Below are 24,524 nucleotides of genomic sequence, written 5' to 3' on the forward strand. Positions count from 1 at the left end.
TATTTTTGCTTTAGGTAACCTGACTGAAGAACAATCTGCTATGAGAATTGTAGTTCTTCAAAATCGCCTTGTCCTTGACGTCATACTGGCCGATAGGGGCGGGGCTTGTAGAGTCATCGGATCCAGTTGTTGCGTTTTCATTCCAAATAACGCGCCATCCGTGTATAAGGCTATAACTAGGCTTCACGAAATAGCTCACCTGTTTCACCAGAATCCAGGCACCTGGACTTGGTACGGTTGGCTCTGGAGTGTATTGTCCGCCTGGGGATGGAAATTGCTATCATTTCTTGGAATAATACTGCTTATTGTATTCAGTTGTTGTCTATGTCTGCAATGTGGGCCAGCGATTTGCGGCTTGTGCGCCACAGCTTGTATTCCCCGTCCAAGTTCACGTTCCCGTTCCCGAATGAAGAAAGATGAGCAAATGATGTTATATGAACAGATAGATGGTCTAATGAATATCGATATATCCTAGAGGGTGAGGTAGGGGCCAAGGAGGGAATGAGGTAATAGAAATTTTCAGGTAGCCAAGGTGTCCCTCTACTCGCACCCTATCCATGCACCCATGTTCCATGTATGTCGTGTAACTTTCGTTCTGTTCATGCTAGAGAGACGCATATGGATTTGCGTCAAACCTTAACATGTCCGCTGTCCAGTCATGCATGAAAATCCAGTTCATTAGGTTTCTAAACCTATGGTGCCAACGTCTTTACATGGTACACTTTTGAATAAAGCACACGTTTTCTCCATGTTTCCTTGCCCAGTCGAGCTAGGCCCTTAACGAGTCTCCAAGTTCATTTCTGCCCCTGAAAGCTACAGGTTAGGTATGCATCCCTGACCTCTGCCTTACATCCTGCACAGACAAGCGGTGCCCGGCTCGGCCTGCTTGCCTGCCAAAACGTTATTTTGCCTACAGTTATCTGCTCAGCCTCCTCGAAAACACATTCCAGTCTAGTGAAATAGGTAAACATATTCCCGGCTGCAGAGCAAAGGGCCCTGCCTTCCTGTCTCCATGCAAGCAATTTACTGCTCCCGTTACCATGGTAGGCCCATGGCCCCCGCACTCTACATGAAGATTCATACGCACGCACTAGCATTCAGTAATGAACGGCCTCTGCCCGAGAGACCTTTTGCTTCAGACACTACATCCTCCAAACATGAGATACCAGATATGCCATAAGTGCAGGTCGTTCTGACACCCCAGACATCAGTCTCCTCTGCTCGTGCAAAAGTCAAAGCCCCCAGTTCTCCCCAGTCACACGTCATGCTCAGTTACGCGCGCATCTAGGTTAGAAGTTTCTGCCGACTCTGCAAACTTTCACTAAGCATCCACCCACTTGTGACGTTTCATGTTACGTTTCTCTGACATGTCAAGTGCACGCCCATGTGTACGCCTTCTTACACGCCTCTTGTTACGCACATGTGTTCTTATCTCTCTCTTTCTCCTGTAACGCCTACTGCATTGGAATCAAGTATACTGTTTTACTATATATAATGTGTACTGTTAATAAAAAGTTGAATATCCCTGCCTGAGCCTTCGTGGTGATGGAACCCGATGTCCATACCATATGGTATTAATTCCATTAAAGCCCGTATGACTTAGATTCCACAGACTCTGCCTCTCATTTATTGAGCTATCCTTTGACTTATAATTGTATGGAAAAATGATACGGTAAATTTATTTACCACACCCGACTTTGAGCTATACTACCTGGCTGCGCAGCTGCAGACCTTCACGCAGGAGGTGGCGCGGGCGTACCGTGGACCGGAGGAGGACAGAGAGGGGGGCACCCCCCGCCATGTACTAGCCTTCATCACCTTACAGCAAAAACTGTTTCTTAGGGATCTGTCGCTGGAAGAGCAGACGTACAGACTCTGCTGGAACCGAGCGCAGAAACGGGCCGGGGTGCGATGCATGTACGCGCCTGAGATACCCCTCGGTATGGTAACGGAGCTCCCGCATGGGGGCGATTGGTCGAGGCTACAGGGATGGGAAGAGGCTGGACTGCAGATACTGGGAGACCTGTATGAGGACGGGGAACTGATCCCCTACCAAACGCTGCAAGACCGCTTTGACCTTCCGAAGGGGGACTTTTTAATGCACGCAGCTATAACACGCGCGATGCAGGCACACTGGGAGGAGGGGACTCAAGAGCCCCCGACGTCAATGGCTTGTCAATACACAATGATGGCGGCCGGTACGTACAAGGCAGTGACGTGCCTCTATTAGTGAATGTCACATGAAACGCTGCAACCCCTAACCACGCTGAAAGAGGCTTGGGAGCTGGAGCTGGGGACTGAGATCCCCGATACCACATGGGCGCAGATAGTGCGGCGAGCGAGAAAGAGTACAAGGAACGCCCGATTTCAGCTGATCCACTTCTATGTATTGCATATCTCACACCCAGGAGGATTGAAAAGTACTTCGGAGTGGCGGATGCGGCGTGCCCCAGGTGTAACACAGTGGGGGCGGACCTGGGCCATATGCTCTGGGACTGCGCACACTTGCGGGATTACTGGAGGGAGGTTATTGAGACCTTGAATACGGTTACTGACCGGGAATTACAAATCTCCAAGGCGGTGGGCTTATTACACTGTTTCCCGCATACGCCCAAGAACAGGATTTCTAGCAAATTTGTGGACATGGGTCTGATCTTAGCTAAAAGGGAACTAACGAGGAATTGGAAGTCGAAACGATGCCCAACGCTGCGAAGGTGGACTAACGAAATGCTTAAATGGGCCGCGAGCGAGAGCACGCTTAGGTACCAGTTGGCTCGCTGCAGGTCAGACGACAAAGCGCTGGAAGCGGCCATGGAATGGGAGATGCTAGTGCAGGCACTCAGGGACAGCGCGCTAGAAGATGAGGACAGCCTCTCTGTGTCAAATGTAGTAGTACCCAATCGCTAACCAGTTGCACATTCCCAACACGACACTACCACTCCTGACTGCACACACATAGGAACTTTGAGGCATAGCTTAGGCGCAGGGTCGAGCACTAGGGGGGAGGGTTGAGTTGGGGTTGGTGGGTAGTTGGGCAGAAGGGGAGGGATTGGGGGGAGGGTAATTAGAGGGGTGTGGGGCGAAAATGTTAAAAGCAGGTTCGATTACTCCGAATGAAACAGCAATCATATGTGCACGATGGCAAGCAGGCTGACCCGTTGACTGACGCCGCCCGACCCCCGGGTTGTGGGCTAAATGGCTGTGTATATCTTACTATTGAAGAAAGTCGGGCGGTAATATTGTACATATGTGAATTGCATCTTTTCCTGCAATAAAAACGGTTTAAAAAAAAAAATTCTACGTTGGTGTTAAAAAGCTTGATCTTGGTTTGCAGAATTAGGCCCTTGGAGCTCTGTATCGTCTTTAAATGAATGAGGCAGCCCTTGTTTTTACCGATTCTTACCTTGACGTCAGCGTAGGTGAAGGCCTCAACCTCTTCCAGTGCATCCCCTGCAGGAGTAACTGTAGTTGTGCTGGCAGTGCTAGCCTTCAGGATCTTGGTTTTCCCCTGTGAATGTTGAGGCCAAGATGTGCTGATGTGGCTGCCACCTTGTTGGTCTTCTTTTGCATAATCAGATGAGTATGGGAGAGTAGGGTCAGGTCATCTGCAAAGTCCAGATTGTTGAGCTGCGTCCAAGTTGTCCAAAAGATCCCATTTCTTCTCCTTGCTGTGGGTGTCTTCATGATCCAGTCTATGGCCAGCAAGAAGAGAAAAGGTGAGAGCAAACAACTCTGTCCTCACTCAGAAGGCTTCTGTGAGCTCTTTCCATGGACTATCCCACATGCCATTCCCTCATAATAGTTCCCGATGATTCTTTATGAATGTATCTGGCACACCATACTGCGGAGGAGTTTCCAAAAGGCCTCTCTTTCCTCGCTGTTGAATGTCTTCTCTTACTCGATGAAGTTGACATAGAGGGAGGTGTTCCATTCCATAGACTGCTCAATGATGATGCGCAGTGTTGCAAACTGGACTGTACATGATCTATATTTGCGGACGCCGGCTTGCTGATCTCCTAACTGAGTGTCAACTTGATCCTTCATTCTGTACAGGATGACTTTATTGAACACTTTGCCTGGGGTTGATAGAAGGGTTATCCCTCTGTTGTTTGAGTTATTCAGGTCACCTTTCTTCAGGATCTTGATAAGATATCCCTCCTTCCAGTCGGACAGCGCCTTTTCCTCTTCCCAGAACCTTCCAAACATGGAGTACAGCTTGTCTACTTATGTTTCAAAGCCTGCCTTCAGTGTCTCTATAGGAATGTTGTCGGGTCCTGCTACCTTCCCATTTCTCAGATGCCTGATGGCTTGCAGTATGTCTTCCTCGATTGGTAAGTCCTTGTCAACTGGCTGTATGTCTGGTGGAGACTGTGGCACAGGCTTGTTCAACAGTTCGCCAAAGTGCTACAACCATCTTCGTTGTTAGCCTTCGAAACACATGATTGTCTGCTGGAGAGGTTCCGTGCTATGTTGTAGAGTTCTTTCAAGTTTCAATGGTTTTGCTGCTTCCTGAACTACAGTAGCAAGACCATTGATGAATCTTAGCTTGTATGCTCTCAAGCTTCTCTTTGCTTCCTTGTTTGTTTCGGTTTATTCGTCTTGAGCCTTTGCTTTTTTTGCTCTTGTTCTTCTGGTTTTGAATTCAGTTTTGTTTTTTCTTTTGCTCTTGCATTTTGCAGCGTTTCAGTGGAGATCCATTTGTTATGCTGGTGTCTCTTGGGACCAAGTACTTCCTGGAAGGTTGATGTCACTGTTTCTTTGATCTTCTCCCACTTTCTTTCTACTGGGTCTCTGTCGTTCTCTAGTTCTTGCAGAACTTGAAACTTGTTACTGGATGGGACTGAGTATTCCCTTTGTTTCTGTGCTTCTTAGAGGGGGCGGTTTTATATATGCCTGCTGATGCCAGGATTTTCTGTCCGGACTATGTCCATCTGGTCTCGTAGGTACTTGCCAAGCAGGGCAAGGTTGTATTTTTTCATTTCCGCTGCCACTTGGACTATCTTGCCTGTCTCAAACATGGCCCTCCCGTTCCAGGTCCCAATGGTAATGGGCTAGGTCAAAAGCAGGTGGATAGGCTTTGTGGCATCCAGGGATCTCTGGTTTTCACCACAAGGTGTCATGGCTATCCGTGAAGGAGATTCCTTTCTCCGACTGGCTCCAGGAGGAATGTTGCTGTATTCTGGACACTAGGAAGAAAATGCCCAACATACTCAGGGAGTAGCACTGATGCTATCGCCAGTAGGCAACAGAGCTCTGATTTGATGAGAAGACCATGGTCCCAGAATTATCACAGCGACCTTTCGCACAAAGAAAAAATGGTCAACATGAATGTTATCCAGTGCAATGCACCTAAATATTACATCAAAGAAGAGGAAAAAGATCAATTTTACAACAGACATCAGACCTGTGCCTGCTTATTACTTCACAGGCCAGTGCCAGTTTAGACACTTTGCTTGACGGAGAAAGCGTCACAACTATAGGGAAACCATGGCCAAATATGGATTTGGATTGTTCCAGCATTACTGTGTAAATATTATTTTTAGCATTAAAAACTACCTGATATTTTCTCCATGTCTTCTAACATTTTTTCAAGATCTTTGTTCAAGTCTCGTAGCATTTTTGTCACACTGTCATAATTCTTGTCATAATGTTCAGATTCTGCCATCTGAAATAGATAGATATCAAAAGTCATTTCACTTAGAGGAATCTGATGCCACTGGCTATCACAACTTAAACTCCAAATATTAAGAATTTTTTTTAGACCCAAGGGATACCATTCATGGGACCAAGCAAGGCTCCGCAAACACCAGTAATCAGGAGAACTGTAGAAATTCACACAGCGTCTCCTCCGTTAAGGCGGAGGAGCATTACCCCACTGCTCTCAGCAGTGAAAAAAGAAAAAAAATGTTAATAAAGCATATTAGTATCACTTTAATTTTCCTTGCTGAGCAAAGTCCAGGGCGGGGCGGAGCCGGGTCATCTTCATTGACAACAGCAGTGGTAGCACTGCTGTAAATGTGCCAGTCTGCATGGGCCCAGCTCCTACTACCAAACCCAAAAAAAAGAGCCTGGGAATCTGGCTAGACCAAGAACTCACATTCAAGACCCAGCAACGAAAGACCGCCGCGGAGTGTTATGGCATTCTCAGAACGACCCGAAAAATCCTACCCCTGCTCCCTAGTCAAGCCAAAAAACTCTTGATCCAGGCCCTGATCCTGTCCAGGTTAGACTGTGGTAACTCCCTCTATCTAGGTGCTCCAAGCTCAGTAACCACCAGGCTGCAGGTAGTGCAAAACTCGGCAGCGAGACTACACACTGGAACGAGCAGCTGCTGCTCAGCTAAACCCGCTCTTCTTTCCCTCCTCTGGCTCCCGGTACAGGAGAGAATTCACTTCAAGGCTTTATGTATTGCCCATAAATGCCTGAAGGGAAATGGTCCACCCCTTATCAAGGCCCTAGTTACACCCTACAAGGCCTCGAGAAGACTTTGGTCCGATGATCTTCATCTGGCAGTGGTCACTAGAATTAGGAGGTCCAGATCAGGGGGCCGCCTCTTGTCATACAACTCAGCCAAGCTCTGGAATTCCCTTCCCCCCGCTCTCCAGAAAGAACCCAACTATCTGGCCTTCCGGAAACAGCAGAAGACCTGGCTCTTCCCTTAAGGACTCTCACCCTCCCGCCCGCAGTCCTGCTACAGCGCTGGGATGCCCCCCGGTAGCCATGCGCGATACAAGAGCCTTTTACATTTCATTCCATTCCATGTTGGTTTGGCCGGACGTCTTAGGATGGCCAAACCAACATGCGCATTTAAATCTATTCACCCGAGCTGTGTTGCACAGGCGGGTGGAGACAGGTGCAGGCTCCCAGGCCCTTACTGAGCAGCAAACTAAGCCACTCAGACCAATCCTGGTGTTGCTCTCTTGCTGGGTATTACCAGCAGGAGAGCAGCGTCTAGATTGGAGTAGGGAGTCTGGGAGCCTGCCGGAGTTGACAGGAGCAGAAGAGGACAGAGACAGCGGCCAGCAGGTAAGTGCTTTGTTATATTTTTATTTATTCCCCTCCCCCCCCAGAGCTGCTCCCTGCGCTGCCCTCCCACATTTTTTAATAGCAGCATAGCAGCCGCTACTGGAAATTCATAACTTCTGCTCCAATCGAATGATGTGCAGCAAATAGTTTTATGAAATTAACGTGACTGATAGTCTTATTCTATTAAAATATATTTATTTTATTGTATTCTACATCAATCCTTTTGTTCATATAGCTATTGCTCTTTTCAGGAAGTCCTACAGAGAAGATATTGTTAGAGGCAGAAAGTTGCAGGAAGAAGGATGCAAACTTCTAAGGGCATTTGGAGAGTGCAAAGGAAGGAGTGTCAGAAAGATCATTGAGAAGTAAAAACTATAGAAAGAGGTTAGAGAGGGAGCTCTAACAATGAGAGAATAGCAGGAGAAAAACTAAAAGCAACGGGGGAGCAAGTGCTGGAAGAAAACAATATACTGATAAAGAGAGGGCAACGAGAGATAGAGAAAGAGTCTTCAAAGCATACACATTTTCATTTAGTTTAAGCATTAGTGACCCTACATGCTTTCAAATGCACTATTATGTATTATTTTTAATCTCTTTCTTTCATCTCTCTTGAAAAAGTCACATTTTAGGTGGAGCCTATAGTGGCAGAGAGCATGAGCTGCTCGCTCCGCGAGGCATGCAGTAATGGAGTATGGAGTGGAAGCTCCGCCCATGTTTTTAATTGGCTTGTGTCATTGTCCTTCGTATATGCTGCCTTCTGATTGATTATGAGGCTTTTTAGTCCCTCCTTACTATGGCCATGTAGTCATTTGTACCCTCCCATGGCTACTGGCCCCTTTACTTTGAGTATTACACTGTAGTGGGATTTAGACTGTGAGCAATATTTTCATTAAAGCCTTCTCTACTCTCCCCTCCCTCCCGTTGTCCATGCTTTCTCAACCCCTCCCCCGCCCGCACTCCCATTGTTCATGCTACCTACCCCCGTTGTCTGTGATGCAATGCAATAGGTCTCGCCTAACTGCGAGTCCTATTGCATTGCAAATGCTTGTTAGTGTAGTCCTGTCCACCTGCGTCCCTCGCGTTATCAGTACTTGAGCGAGCGAATAACTTTATTCCTTGGCCACAAGCTTCTGTCCCCCACCCAGAGAGCCTTTAGTGGTGCTTGTCGCGGGTCACTACGGTTTCCTGGGAAAGCTGTGCTACTACCATTCTGAGAGCCATGCTCTGCGCATAATATTTGCCAAACACATCTGTGAACGAATGCAGTGCATGAATGCACCTGCTGTAGAGTTTGCTCTGCTACCTGAAGACTGCAAGCTCACTTCCCCCTTATGGCATACTCTGTATTTCGCCCTGTGGAAGTCCAGAGGGGAGATCCGTGGCTAGCAAATATCTACAGTCATTTCCGCTTACCTCATAAAAAGCAGAGTCACAAAATGAAATTGAGTTTTGCTCTGTTGACCAAAAATCTCATAGACTAGCCCATCTTGACTGGAGTATCCAACAAACACAGGGGAAAGAAGCGAAAGATGGAACGGTGTCACAAATTTAAAAAAAGCAAGATAAAGAGACAGGGGTGGATGCAGGACTACAAAGCTTTGGTGTAAGACACGCTGCCATTTAATAGGCCATAAGTATCTGGGCCGAGCCTTGACCACCAGCAATTATTTTTTCACAAATTAAGCACTGTCTGCATTTCATTGGCCAAACCCTGTCTCATCGCGATCTCTGCATTTGCACGGTACAGCATTATACTACATGTGACTTTTTATGTTTCTCTGTTTTTTTATTATAAGAAAATGTATGATCTGCCTACTAGCAAGCATTGCAACATTCCTCCCTTTCCACTGATATATGAAACCGGTACACCTACGTATCTCACTCCGTTAAACTGCAAACATTTACTTTTTTGGGAATGGCACAAACAAATATTTTCCTCTAAACCAAATGTAGTACGATAGGAAAAACGGTACAGAAAGAAAAAGAGGGAATTGCTAGGTAAACAAAAGAGAGTGGAATATGGATTGACGTGCAAACTGTTCAAAAAATTTGCCCTGCATGGAAAAGTGTGAAAAAAAAGCGGAAGGGAAGAAATAACTGAAATTACTTTAGGGGAGCATAAAGGGAAATGTAGAGTGTGGAACAGCAGAAATAGCGGTGTCACGGTATAATTATCAGTCTTAAACTCTGCTAGCTTACACGGAGATGACTTCCTCCAAACTCCCTATATGGCTACATGAGCCCACAAGAGGACTCAGATGGTGGGATTACCACTCTCGTGCAAACTACAAGTATCTGTCTTTGTACCTCCTGTAGATATGACTCTGTCCAAGAATTAGCCTGGTGCATCATGTCGATTGAAGATGTAACTCTTATCCTTCCACAGCACCTACAGCAGTGCTCAGTACCTGAGTGAGCATGTGAATTCCAATTTCATCAAATACTTACACACCTCTTATAACTCACTGCTCTCAGTCGTTGCTCTGAGGCCTGGAAAGAAGAGAATGTGTTGACCCTGAACCTGTAGATTATGATTTCAAGTCACCGCCTTCCTTAATATAGGTTTGAGAAGGTCCCGATCACACAGAGTTACAGTGACTGTAACACCAGCTAGGAACACAGAGACTTCAGAGGATCTGAATGGCAGTTTGTAGGGTTTCCTCACCAATTCTTTGGCATCGTAATCCATGGGTGGCTGCTGAGCTGCAAACTGGGACTGGTCTTTTGTTATTTTGTTCTCAGATGGTACAGTGGGAAATCCCAAAATTGTTTGCTTAACCACCTCAGGTTTTCAATCTTGCTGTTTACCATCAACCGTGCCCTTGTGATCCTACACTGAAAATCCACTTGCTTCCGAACCTCTTTGCTACACAGTCAAGCTGCTCTACAAGTAATTGTACTCTTTTGTCCACAGCCGAAACAGGAGCCTCCTTTATAGTCATCACTTTCTCCAGGTGTTTCAGTCTGGATTCCATCGCAATAGATGCTCTCTCAATACTGTCCAGTTTCTCCAAAATTCTTTCTGAGGTCACCATTATCTCCCTTTGTCCAGGCCCTAATCCTCCTGCTGGCTAGTCATCACTACTTTCTTCTGTTGTTCCTTTCTTGTGGGTAGACGGCTGGGGGAAATCTTTCTTCTCTCTCTGTATGTATGGCTGTTTCTGATGTTGCTTCCCTGACCTTTCCAATCTATGCTATCAACCACTGGTGAACCTTCTAGTAAGCCTGCTAGAAAATTCTGCACCTGTCAGGTTCTACTTTCCTGCCACCTTTACCTCCAGTAGCCAGAGCCTGTCGGGTACTAACAGATGTGCCAACTCACACGGTACCACAGTGTGTCACATAATTTCAGCCCCCTTCTCGTGGTCTTGGTGAAGAGCTGATCTCACACTGTGTCCACAGTGAATTGGAAACCGCTACAGAGAGCGAGTTTCCAGCTCATTGTGTGGAGGCAATGAATAGCCAACTCACTGCGGTTTTAAAAACTTCTCAGGGCATCGGTGGCGTCCTCAAATCTTTGGTAATATATATTTTTTTATGGAGGGTGGTGAGGGGTGTGCTCAGGCAGTGCGGTCTCTAAGCCATGCCCCCTTGCCTTTGACCCTGACCCGCCCCCTCTTCAAGGCTGACCTGGAGGTTAGACTCAAAGCATGGACCCCAACACCAGACCCCTCCCCTCCTCACTTGGTTGAAAATTAAAGGGTTCAAAGCCCGCCCCTAACAAAAAGCCCTACTCTTCAACGCTCCACCCCCTCCGCACAGCATAAAATGCATTTCTCAGTTGGCAGGTTTGTACTAAATATGGCGCGTCTCAGGTTAAAGTGACCTTTTTAAACCTTGCTGGAGATTTAAGTTATATCTCCATGCAAATTAATTTGGTTGCCTTCGCGTTACAGCCAGCCTCTTCTTTTTCACATTTAGGTATTACGTTTTAAACATGTGTATCAAAAGCACCATTTTGTTCAGTAATATCTCTTAAAATGCTGCATGCACGACAAGAACAATTAATGGAAATCATTTCTGGCAATGTCGACTCAGCCGTGTCCCAAATCACCCTTGGTGACTTCAACTTTCACTGGGCAAACCCCAAAGACCTCACAGTATCTTGCCTTAAAGCTTTTTTAAATTATCCAGATCTGATTCAGCACTGTGACCGACCAACCCATAATAAAGGAGAAACTCTAAACCTAATTATCTCGAAAGGGCAGACCATCACCCTGGATTCCATTACCCCGTGCGACTGGTCAGACCACCACTGCATCCTCTTTTATATTAACAGGGAGGTACTGATGAGGAAGGCTCAACCAATTAAATAAAAGATATGGAAAAGGGATCAATAAACTCTGTTGATCTTGTTGCCCATTGTAAATCTGCCCTCTCCACCAAAGCTGACTTGTTTGAGGTGCAGCTACTCACTGACTCCTACAATTCGTCCAACTCGAACAACATGGATGACATTGCTCCACTCCAACATAAAAATGACTCAGCAAAAATATCCAAACCGTGGTATAATGAAAACTTAAACATGGAACGCCGCAACCTTAGGGCAGTTGAACGTTCCCGGAGATCAAATCCCTCCTCAGAGCAACTTAAACTCCTGAGAGATGTTAGGAGCCTCTACTACAAACAAATCAAGAGCGCTAAGGCTAACTACTTCAGACACCAATTGGATCAAGCGGAAAACAGTCCCAAGAAACTTTTTGAATTGGTCAAACAGCAATCAGATGTAGGTCCAAACCTCTCTGAACCTGGAGGCAGCCCACCCTTTTGCAACAAACTTGGTGATTTCTTCTTGAGAAATCAAGGCTCATCTCCACTAACCTCGCCTCTAAGAAGGCTCCACTGCCCTCCTCCAGGGCAGCTTCACCCCTTGACCCCTTAGAAAAGCGCAACTCTACCACCCAGAACACCAAGAACAATGCGTCATGGGGCACCTTTACCCCATTTAGTGAACAAGACATCAAAAAGATCCTCCTGAATATAAACCCATCTAACCACTCTGATAGAGTTCACTTTTCGTTACCCTAGTTGCCCTATGATGATATGCGAGTTAGCATCATATGACTAACTAATGAAGTTCGTATATGCATCTATGCTGAATTACTATTCTTGCTCCTTGCTTATGCTCCAATGTATGTGTGACCATATTAGTTTCTTAGCTTAGCCTGTGTGCCACCATTTTGTGTAACCCTCTGTGCCTGCGGGCCCTGCTCGCTCATATGCCCCTCCAGCAGGAATACTGAAATGTACTAAGACAGCAGTTTTCGTTTCTCAGCTTACTGTGGCCGAAACTAACAAGTCTCTTTATCAGTAATGTTCTCATACCCAGAGACGCAGAAGCCTAGCTCCATGGCCTTGAGTAGAGATAATAATGTATCCCTTGCAGGTGCAGATGCCTGCTGTATGAGAGCATTGTACACTGGTCTGAGGCTCGGTGATTTTCCACAAGGGGCGTACCCCTCGTTACTGTATTGCATTATAATGTATTGCTGTGATGCAGAGAGTTAGTCCTCTCGTTCGCACTCCTAGGAGTGAGGTCGGACAGGGCCCTCTCATATGAGTGTTGTTTGGCCTAATAAAGACTTTTGTTTATTCTTCTCCACTGTCCGGCTGACTTCCAATATGGTAATTATAGGTGAGTGCGGTAAGTCACTCGGGTGGATTTGAGCCACGCTTATCAGATGGCGCCCGAATAGGGACCCCGCGATAAGGATCTTTCTCACCCGTAAGTGGGTAGCAGAAGACCGGGGACCCGCTGGTCGGCACGGTGGGCCCGGGTACCCATCTGATGCCGAGCTTGGTTCTCGCAGCGCTGCCCCACCCTGCTGATCGGGAGAGGTCCCGGTTCAGATCTTACGCCGGGGTCCAGAAGGCGGAACTTGAAGCTGACCGTGTTGGTCTTGGCAGCCGGAGGTGGAGAACGGTAGAGGTCGGTGCCGCCTACGGAAGGTGAGTGGTCCACCTGTGATTGTTGCAGGAACGGGAGTGTTCCGGGAGACTAGAGTGTCTCCAATGGTTTGAGGAGCCGGTGTGCTCCTGGGGCTAGTGTGCTCCGGGGAACTCAGAGTACGAGTTGGTGCTCTGACAGACTTGACGAGGTTGGGGATGCATTTAGAGGTAATTGTTTGTAGCGATCCGACCGAATGGTACTGTGGTGAAGGCGTGGCTCATTGTGGGTAGACTCCGGTACTTACCCTGAACTCCTAGTGTGGTGGTTCAGTGGAGGTGAGATCTGGGTTTCCCGCGGTAAAGTGCGCAGTGGTCCATAGTGCCGCACGGGTGGCGGATCTGTTCCCCGTCCTCAGAACAGTTAGCGTACTGTTCGGTCTGCGGTAGAGTCCAGGTTCCCCAGGACTTGGTCGACGGGCCTTGTCCCATTTGGTAACACGTGTTTGGAGATATTGTATTTGTGTATGCGTGGGTTTTTCCGATGTATGTCTAGATGTGTGTGTGAACGAGCTCGAGTTTTGTGATTCAAGGTAACGTAGTTTGTGGAGAAGTGCTACTTTTACATCAAAGTAAAGATGCCGTGTTTTAGCAAGTTACGATGTTTTGGATGCTGTTGTCGACCCTCAGATACTAGACTGGCCAAGAGCCAACCTGCACCCCCTGAAGGGACACCGAGTTTTGATATGTATGTCAAACATGGACTGGTCCCGATTTTGTTTGGTACTTTGTGGCATCGGTACACTGCTGATAATGTGGATTTACAATGGCCTCTGACGGGTTCTTTTGATGAAGCTAAGTTGGATTATTTGCAAGACAAACTGTTTGCTAGGCGTAGCCGTCAGAGTATGTTTGATTCTTTGCGAGTGTGGCAGAAAGAGGCCAGGAAGCGCAAGCTGAGAGATGAGAAAGAGGCTTATAAAAAGTCCACCCAGACTATGGCGCAGAAGGCGAGAGAGCAGGTGGGAAATGAGAATGCGCTACGTATGGAGCGCGCAGATAGACTTTGTAGGTTGAAAGAAAATAAAAGTTATGTAGTGCGAGAGGACGACCCAGATGAGATGGAGGACATTTTGAATACCCGACCCCCTCCCCCTTATGCCCCACAGCCCTTGTACCCCTCTTTGCCACTTTCGGCCCCTAGTAGTGACGTTCCGGGTCCTTCAGCAAGTGCCCCCCAACTGTCCTCGCCCTCGACACCCCTCGTTTCTTTACTCCAGACCACTTCACCTGCACCCTCACAATTTTCTTTAGCACTCCCTACTGTTTCAGCTAGTACCACCCCCAGTCAGGAGATGCTAACGCCGAGTCGAGGCGCAGGTAGCGGATTACTCTCGCAGGTACGGAAGTTGCTTACGCGTTCTACGGTTGGTTTAGATGAAAAAAGTATGGTGGCTAATCAGGCATGTCAGTGGGCCAGGAATAATATTTATTCGTTTGAAGATATTTGGTCCACTATGAAAGATTTTGAGCCCTTGATGCAGCAGCACGCTTTGTGGCACATGTCCAATGTATTGATACCGCTATGGGAGCAGGGATATGGAGGTGTGGCTCCGGCGGTTTTACGAGATATCCAGGCTGGGGCATATAGAACGAATACAGGGGTGAAAGAAGTGATGAGCAGCCTGCGTGCGCTTTTGCAATACAGGAATGAATTACCCTCTGCCGGCACACCCCATTTCCCAGGTCTACACCCAATGCGCGAGGTGCATCCTATTTTTCACCCCGAGGTCCCTGAGTTGCTAGACCCGGTAACGAAGGCTGTTACCAGGAACAGAATTGATGCACATTTTCAGGAGCAATGGGTGTATACGCCATGGAAGAGAAGTGAGGTGTTGTCATTGAAGGCCCAGCTACCGGATTCTAGAAAGAATCCGACTGCCTATTACAAAGAGCTTACGGAAGCGGCGTCTTCTACTGTGATGACGTTGGCTGATGTTGAATTGTTTTTCGGGCTTTTGGTCCCGGTTGATGTGTGGCGGCAAGTGAAAGGTACGGATCATACGGAGGAGCTGGGAGGTACATGGCAGGAGTTGCAGGATTGGGACAAGGAGAGTAAGCCAGGAGAGAAGCCGAAGGCTGAAATATTAGCTTTGCCAGGGCGCATAATAAAGTATATGCACTCCCTCATTCCCCCGAAAAAGGTAGATTGGGACAAGTTGACGGCTTGTAAGCAGAAAAAGGATGAAACGGTCTCAGATTTCTTTACGAGGTTTGAGGAGACGTTTATGGATTACAGTGGACAGGATGTGTCACAAGATGGCGGATTGCGGCTCTTTGTTAATAGGTTTGTTACAAACTTATTGCCTGAAATATCCGCTAGATTGCAAGCGTCGGAGAGTACATGGACAACGTCCTCTCCTTCGGGTATCCTCAGTATGGCACAGTATTATGAACACAGGGAAAATGAAAGTAACGACAAACAGGAAAAGAAGGCTAAGGATTTGAAGACGAGAGTTTTGTTACAGCAAGTGGCTAGAGGAAGGGGAAGAGGTGCAGCGCCAAGTCGGGGGGCGGTTTTGGGAGAGGTGAGAGTAGGGAAAGGCTGGGACCGAATCAGTGCGCCAAGTGTAAGCAGGAAGGGCATTGGTGGCGAGATTGCCCACTGCTCCAGTCAGGTGCCAGCCCCGGACGAGGACGAGGACGAGGTAGTGGGGATTTTGGGAGACAGGCTGCGCGATCAGAAGGAGGCGGGAGACCGGGAGGCAATTACTTTGACAACGGGGCAGACAGACAACAGTCACAGAGGGGCGGTGGTCAGTACTACAACGATGATTATTCAGTGGACAATTTGACAGGGTTCTCCCACAACTAGGACAGCGTAGGACAGAGCATGGGACCAGTACTTATGGAAGTTGATCAGAGGGGACCTTATGTCGAAGCTGACTTAATGGGGTCTCAACAGAAATTTCTAGTGGATACGGGTGCAATGAAAAGTTCAGTGGCTCGTTCTCGGGTCCCAGGGGCGGCTCTGTCTGGCAAGAATAACATCTCCGTGGGTTTCGCAGGAACTCCGGTGATTAGCCCCATTTCTAAACCTCTCACGTTGACGATTGGCCCTTTTACTGTTGATTCACCGTTTCTATTGACATCCAATTGTGGGGAAAATTTGTTGGGCCTAGATTTATTAAAAAGGTTGCACGCCACCATCTATTGTTCTCCAGACGGCGTGTACCTTACTTTGGGCCCGAACGTTGCTCGCCCATTCCAGTGTTTTTCGAAAGACGATCCGTTACCACCTGAATTCCAAGGCATACCCGACAGCCTGTGGGCTGTCAATGATACGGATGTAGGTAAAATGGACATTGCTCCGGTGACAATAAGAGTGAAGGTGGGAGCGAAATTGCCCCGAGTTCCACAGTACAGGATTCCTAGGGAGGGGGAGAAGGCCCTGTTACAAATAATACAAGATTTAATACGGTCTGGTGTAGTGGAAGAGACCGATTCGAATATATGCAACAGCCCTATTTTACCTATCCTCAAAAGACGGTCACCTGAAGCTACTGATAATACTCCTGATGTTTATAGATTTGTGATTGATTTGCGACATGTAAATAGGGTAGTGGAGCCACAGTACCCGGTGGTCTCGGACATTACAACAATATTGACAATGATACCCCCTTCGGCTAAATATTTCTCTGTCCTAGATTTGAAAAATGCTTTCTTCAGTATACCAGTGCATGAAGAGAGCAGATACCTCTTCGGATTCTCATTGGCTGGCCGAAGCTTCCGCTTTAAAAGAATTCCTCAGGGGTACACTGAGAGTCCGAGTATCTATAGTCAAGCACTGAAGGCACAATTGGATGAGCTGGAACTTCCACCTGGCAACGTCATGTTGCAGTATGTGGATGATATCCTAATAGCATCGGATGACGAACAGGGTTGTCGGGATGCTACTGTGAAATTGCTCCATCATTTGGCTGCGAGGGGACATAAAGTGTCCCTTCCAAAATTTCAATACTGTCGAACGGAGGTCACCTATCTCGGTCACCTCCTTTCGAAAGTGGGGAGGAGATTGACGCCAGAGCGCATAAAGGCGATCACTAACATGCCGGCCCCTAACACGCAGCGAGAGGTGCGCGCGTTCTTAGGCATAACATCGTATTGTCGTCAGTGGATACCTAACTATGCGTTACTAACAAAACCCCTATTGTATCTGACTACCAAAGAAGTGCGCGAGCCCCTACCCTAGACCCCTGCATGTCAAGAAGCGTTTGAGTCACTAAAAACGTCTTTGTGTTCTGCGCCAGTTCTTGGAACACCTGATTACCAGAAGCCTTTTGTTCTTTACGTGCACGAGGCGGAAGGTTGCGCGTTGTCTGTCTTAACTCAGTGTTTTGGGGGAAAGCAGAGACCGTGTGCGTACTTCTCTGCAATGCTCGATAATGTGGCAAGAGCGCTGCCGAGCTGTCTGAGAGCCACGGCGGCTGCTGCGGTCTCTATAAGACAATCGGCAGGGCTCGTGCTGGGATCAGACCTCACAGTAATGGTACCGCATGCTGTGGACATTTTGCTGAACAGGACACAGACGCAGCATTTAACAAGTGCTCGTCTGACGGGTTACGAGATGACTCTTTTTGCACCCCATGTAACGATTAAAAGGTGTGCTACACTGAACCCCGCCACCTTGTTACCTATCCCTACAGACACAGTTACAAAAGACGACGACATACATGACTGTCTGTACAGGACTGAAGAGGAGACAAAGGGGAGGGTGGATCTGACAGACAGGCCCTTGGAGGAACCAGATGGGGAATTGTATGTTGATGGATCCTGTTTTAAATTACCATGACGGTACATCGACAGCAGCATATGCAATAACAACATTACAGACGGTGGTGGAGACTTCTAGAATACCTTACAATTCTGCCCAGGCTGCTGAGATTATTGCCTTACTGAGAGCATGTGAGTTGAGTAAGGGGCTGGATGTGAACATTTAAACTGATAGCCAATACGCCTTTGGCGTGGCTCATAATTATGGGCGACTTTGGGCAGAACGGGGATTTTTGACTTCCCATGGCCAACGAATACAACATGGTCCACTGATATTACGACTGCTAACGGCACTGACACTACCTAAAAGACTGGCTGTGATAAAATGTAGCGCACACAAGACAATAGTGGATGATGTGGGAAGAGGCAATGCTTTTGCTGATGAGACAGCAAAGGAAACTGCTAGAGAAAAATTACCACGGATGTTTGTGGCAGGGCCAGCTAGATGGGTCCCAGATGTTCATATGTTTGCAGACACTGTACAGAGTGTCAAGAACATACAAGGAAAAGCGACAGACGAGGAATTGAGAGCATGGAAGGATGGGCAGGGACGACTGGATGCGGATGAATGTTGGACAGACACGACAGACAAGAGACGATGGTTGCTACCGAATGTGTATGTTCTTCCAGTAGTGACGATGGCGCATGGGCCTGCCCATGTGAGCGCCAAGGGCATCTGTAAGCTGTTAGACCCGGTGTGGAGTAATAAAAACATCTCTAAAATGGCCACTAATTTGGTTCGTCAGTGCATGGTGTGTTTGAGACATAATCCTGGAAAAGGTACTCCCGTCCCAACTGGAAATTTCGCACCCCCCTCTTTCCCTTTCGAGGTGATCCAGATGGATTACATCGAAATGGAAAGGGTCAATAACTTGAAGTACGTCCTTGTAGTCGTATGTGCTTTTAGTAGGTGGGTGGAGGCGTACGCTGCGAAGGATTGTACAGCCATTTCTACTGCTAAAATGTTGATAAAAGAGTATTTCTCCCGCTTCGGATTACCTAGGGTGATCTGGAGTGATAATGGTACGTCCTTTAATGCTGAATTAGTGAAACAAATATGCAAAGGTTTGCACATTTCCCAGAAGTTCCACTCAGCCTTGCATCCTCAGGCGGCAGGACTGGTGGAACGGTTTAACGGCACGCTCAAGCTAAAGATGGCCAAAATATGTGAGAGTACAGGTCTCCGTTGGCCAGACGCACTTCCCTTAGCTTTGCTTTCAACGAGAGTCACTGTAAATGCAAAGATGGGCGCCTCCCCCCATGAGGTGGTATTCGGCCGTCCGGCCAATATCTGGGGAGTGCCCAGACCTAAATGTTTCTCTGAAGTGCCATACCCTCTGTTGACAGATTATCTGTATGCTTTGACTAAAGATCTTCGTTCTATTCATCAGCAGGTAGCAGACACTCTGAAGCCGTTGCCGGAGGGGCCTGGACACACCATCCACCCAGGGGACTGGGTTGTGGTGCGACGATACCAGCGGAAGTCTTGCCTGGAGCCAAGGTGGTCAGAGCCGCGCCAGGTGCTCCTCACCACGCGCACGGCGCTTCGGATCGACGGCAGGAAAGCGTGGACTCACGCCTCACATGTAAAGCGAGTCCCGCTCCCGTTGCCCTATGACAAATGGGTACAGGATGGCATCGCTGATCAAGAGCACGAGTCTATACCGAGGTATGCTCCTTTCTCGGATGCTTCACTGATTGGAGAAGAGCGTAGCGGAATAGAGAATTCAGTGAGCTCTACTACTCCCCTTGCTACTAGTGAAGAGACATCAGAAAGTCCAGCGTTTGCCACAGATACACCTGCTTTGTTCACGGATCCTGAAGTGCCAGGGAGCACTCGCTATAATTTGAGGCCCCGAACAAGAAATAACAAGTAACAGTGCTGAAAATGATGGACTAGACATCGGAAGAAGGGCTTAGTGGATTTCCTGAATAAGAAGATTTAGTGGTAGGGATGGATTTATAAGAGCCCTGGTGTTTAGCCGAAGAATGTGTTCTTTGAGACTATAGAGTGGTGCGGGGCCCGAATTAAGTGCTTCCCTTGTTTCAAAGTTGTTGAACAGCATCGGTGGAATAAGGTATGGACGGTAAAAGCCTGCCTGTGAGGCTTTGAAGGACACAGGGAGAAGATCCCTTTTTTTAAGGGTTGAAGAACCCCTCTGGCCGGTTGAGGATTGTCTGGGACTATTTTTTTAGTAGTAGTGTGATTTTTTTTTTATTTTTGATTTTTGATACTAAGATTATTCAGAATGTATCCTTTTGGGCGGCCCATTCCTGATGAGGAGCAGCCCTTTGCAGCTCCCCCGAGACCTGAGCCTGATTCCCCCTGGTTGGCCCTTCCCCGAAAGGGAAAGATAGTGGTTATAATTATCATTCTGATTGCCTTTCTAGTGACTCTTGGAATATTGTTTTTCCTAGATAAAGCTTACCCCGTTCATGTATTCGCACCCACACCCACCGCTGTTCCAGAACATAATATGATTACTGTTGATTATGGTGAAAGAATGATGCGGAAAAATTACAAGGACAATGTTTTTATTAAGACTTTGCACCATGCACACGCCACTACCAACTTGACAGATTGTTGGGTTTGCGGGCTTTTACCTTCTGCTGCCTACAAGAAAGACAGATTCCTTGCTCTCCCTTTGACTCCGGTGAATAGTTGTGTGGGGTGGTATACTCTTATAGGTCTTGTTAAATATTTCCAGCAGCCAGATTCCCTGACTCCCCGCCTGCAGAATAGGGGGTGGACAATGACAATGCGAGTACGCCCTCTGCCTCCATCTTCCCTTGGACGAATATATACTGATGGACGTTTTGATCAAACTTTTATAGAGACCTGTGAGAAAAAGCTGGGTCGATTCCTGACACCAAATGATACTGACAGACTGAGGGATAGTTTCCTGAAATTGAATGCCACTTTGTCCTACAGACACCCCCCGAAGAGTAACGACAGTTCCAAGTCTCTGATACCCTTGGCTGTGGTGGGTCCTTCTCCCTTTTTCTGTATAGAGGGAAGGGGTCCCATAAAAGTTGGTAATAGCTCTTGCAATGTGACTGCTTCAATACGCTTGCCCGTTAGTCCCTCTTTGATTGCCCCACCCAGTATCTATTTCGTTTGCGGTGATAGTGGATACTTATGGTTGCCCGAGGGTTGGGGTGGGGTGTGCTACCTGGCCTATATGATTCCCCCTGTGTATGTGGCTCCCTCTGATTACCACAAAACTCATTGTCGATTTCCCAGTCCTCAGGAGCAGCCACAAGAGCAGCGAAAAAGGAGGGAACTTCAGGTAGATGACGTCGATCAGACAGACACTTCGTACCAACAATGGACTGATTTTTCTAAGGGTTTGCTTCCTTTCTGGGGTCCGATATTTAACAGCAGGGCTATTAGACGACTGTCTAGGGTAATGGAAAAGGTGGTTCTGACTGAAGCCGACATTACGACTAATATATCTGTTGAAATTCAGGCTATGAGATTATTTACGATCCAGAACAGGATGGTGCTTGACCTCATACTGGCTGATAGGGGTGGGGCCTGTCGCGTCATCGGGATGTCTTGCTGTGTTTACATACCTGACTCCGCCCCGACTGTTAACTTGGCAGTACAGAAATTACATAGATTGGCGACTGAACTACATCAGGATAATGGGACATGGTCCCTACAAGGGTGGCTCTGGGGTGCCTTCTCTTCCTGGGGTTGGAAAATATTGATGGGTTTGGTTGGTGTGGTGAGTGTAATTCTGACTTGCTGCCTTTGCATATATTGCCTCCCTCCATGTTGTTCAATGTGTGCTGCAAATATGCGTCCTAAAAAGAAGTTACCTGGTCAATATACCACTTCTATGATTACTGAAATTCCTGCTGATGCAAGTTGGTTAATGTTCTGGACTAAAGAAACAAAAGTCCTGCCCCTAGAATGGATGTCGGCACTACCTTTTGCAAATAAATGAGGCTATAGTTAGCCAATGATGCTAAAAGGAGGGTCTGATAGAGTTCACTTTTCGTTACCCTAGTTGCCCTATGATGATATGCGAGTTAGCATCATATGACTAACTAATGAAGTTCGTATATGCATCTATGCTGAATTACTATTCTTGCTCCTTGCTTATGCTCCAATGTATGTGTGACCATATTAGTTTCTTAGCTTAGCCTGTGTGCCACCATTTTGTGTAACCCTCTGTGCCTGCGGGCCCTGCTCGTTCATATGCCCCTCCCGCAGGAATACAGAAATGTACTAAGACAGCAGTTTTCGTTTCTCAGCTTACTGTGGCCGAAACTAACAAGTCTCTTTATCAGTAATGTTCTCATACCCAGAGACGCCGAAGCCTAGCTCCATGGCCTTGAGTAGAGATAATAATGTATCCCTTGCAGGTGCAGATGCCTGCTGTATGAGAGCATTGTACACTGGTCTGAGGCTCGGTGATTTTCCACAAGGGGCGTACCCCTAGTTACTGTATTGCATTATAATGTATTGCTGTGATGCAGAGAGTCAGTCCTCTCGTTCGCACTCCTAGGAGTGAGGTCGGACAGGGCCCTCTCATATGAGTGTTGTTTGGCCTAATAAAGACTTTTGTTTATTCTTCTCCACTGTCCGGCTGACTTCCTATATGGTAATTATAGGTGAGTGCGGTAAGTCACTCGGGTGGATTTGAGCCACGCTTATCAACTTTAGTGACCCGTTACCCCCGGCCATCTTCAAAGAAATCAAGAATGCACTCATACCCACCTGGAAAAGGATTGTAAACGCTTCTCTATCATAAGGCACGACCCCCTACTGCCTAAAAGCAGCTCAGGTATCACCTATACTAAAAAAAACTAATGCTGACAAAGCTGATCTCAATAACTTCCGACCTATCCCCAACATCCCCACCCTAGCGAAACTCCTTGAAAAATGAATTCAATCCCAACTCTGTGCTCACATAGGGAACTACCAACTCCTAGACCAGAATCAATCCGGCTTTCGGAAGGGGCTCAGCACAGAATCAACTCTCACTCATGTTATGGATGACATTTAAAACATGTTCGATCAAAACGAATCCTGCCTCCTGATCCTCCTTGACCTTTCCTCCGCATTCGACATGGTTAATCATTAAAACCTCCTATCCATTCTGCAAAACAGGATGGGTTTTTCTGATCAGGTGCTACAATGGTTCTCGTCCTTCCTCTACCACAGACCTCAAAGAGACAGCGCAAATCCCTCTCTCTCCCAGCCCTCTCCAGTACTCATGGGGGTTCCCCAAGGTTCTGCCTTATCTCCTATCCTCTTCAACTTTTTCTTGGAACCATTAGCCAACTCACTAAATTGCACGGGTATTATTTTCCATATGTATGCTGACGACACCCAACTCTATTTGAAAATCGCGTTCCCGGAAAACATCATTTCACTCAACACTACCCTAACGTCTACTCAAAACTGGTTAACTGAGAACCATCTCCTGCTTAAAACCTCTAAAATAGAATTCCTGCTCATCTCCCCTTCGAACCACATCCCCAAGCTAGTCTTGAGGATGAGTAACCTCACTGCTTTCAACTGCACTCCTCTCATTATAGTCTCAGCCAAATCTCTCAAAGTCACCATGGACAAGCACCTGAATATGAAAAATCATATCAGCAATATATGTAAGGGAGCAAACCACTTGATGAGGACACTCAGAAATATCAAACCTTTCCTTCCACTTAATGATTTCAAGCAGGTGGTCCAAGCGCTTGTCCTGCCGAGGCTAGATTACGGCAGCGCTACCCTCTGTGGCCTTCCCAAATACACCCAGGTTCCACTAAGGGCATCACTGAATGCTGTGTGCTAGACTGGTTACAGGCATCAAATGCAAGGAGAACATATTCCCAGTTCTAAAATCTCTTAATTGGCTCCCCTACGAAGCACAAATTCAGTTAAAGATTGCCGTTATGATGCACAAAGCCAACCACTTCAATACTCCTAGGTACCGGGCGCAAAAACTTGAACTATCTTGTGGTGTAAGGGCCTCAAGAAGCGCCACTACTTTCCTCTTCAAACCACTCATCCTTAGCAAAAAGAGAACTTGTCACCAAGCCTTCTCTGGCACTGCCCCAAAGATATCGAACTCTCTATCACCGGAAGTAAGCAGAATCTCAACGACAGTGTTCAAACTGAAAGTCAAAAGATTCCTTATGAATAAATTCCTACCGTAAGAGGGCTAGGCTCTCCTGCTCAATGTCATTGTTCCTACTACCGCGGTACCATAATTTACTACTACTCTTCTTTACCACATACGGTGCCCCCCCTCGCTACCCATGTACAACTGTTTATTATAACCCTCTGTGTTGTAATTGTCTTGTAATCTGTGATCATTCCTGTTTTTACTCCTACTTAAAGTTGATTTTGCATTTTTGTACTTCCTTCCTTCCTACTGTAAAGCGCTCTGATATCCTTCGGGATCTTGTTCGCACTATATAAACTAAATTAACATTCTAGCCAAGTTAAACTTTCTTCCTAGCATCTGTGAATAAGAGAACCTTTATCTTTACTCCGAAGAAATATTAGCATGTGGTGTGACGTTCGTGATTTTTTTGGGCACTTTTGAACCAGGCCAGTTCTAGTATACAAGTGCTTCAAAGGAGTGTGTCAAAGGACGTCATTTACCCCCCGAAATTTCATGACATTTTGCATTTATTGCGAAATGTGGTTTGCCTGAATCATGTATAACTTTTTACACATAAGGGAATACGTGATATAAAAAGTTCACACGAGGTACACTGGTAGGGGACTGGTTCATGTAGAAAATGTCTTCTGCGGAGGC

The 24,524-nt window shown here is 47.0% G+C and overlaps 1 protein-coding gene across 1 annotated transcript in view; it reads right to left on the reverse strand.

Moving 5' to 3' along the window:
* Positions 1-24,524, reverse strand: part of SYCE3 (synaptonemal complex central element protein 3) — a 200,334-nt gene that overhangs the window by 74,222 nt on the left and 101,588 nt on the right. Inside the window, exon 2 of the mRNA XM_086929093.1 lies at positions 5,557-5,665. Within this exon, the coding sequence (XP_086785219.1) occupies positions 5,557-5,665 (109 nt within the window). The remainder of the gene's footprint in view (positions 1-5,556; positions 5,666-24,524) is intronic.

This window comes from Lissotriton vulgaris, chromosome 7 (genome assembly GCF_964263255.1).
Source record: "Lissotriton vulgaris chromosome 7, aLisVul1.2, whole genome shotgun sequence".
NCBI lineage: Eukaryota > Metazoa > Chordata > Amphibia > Caudata > Salamandridae > Lissotriton > Lissotriton vulgaris.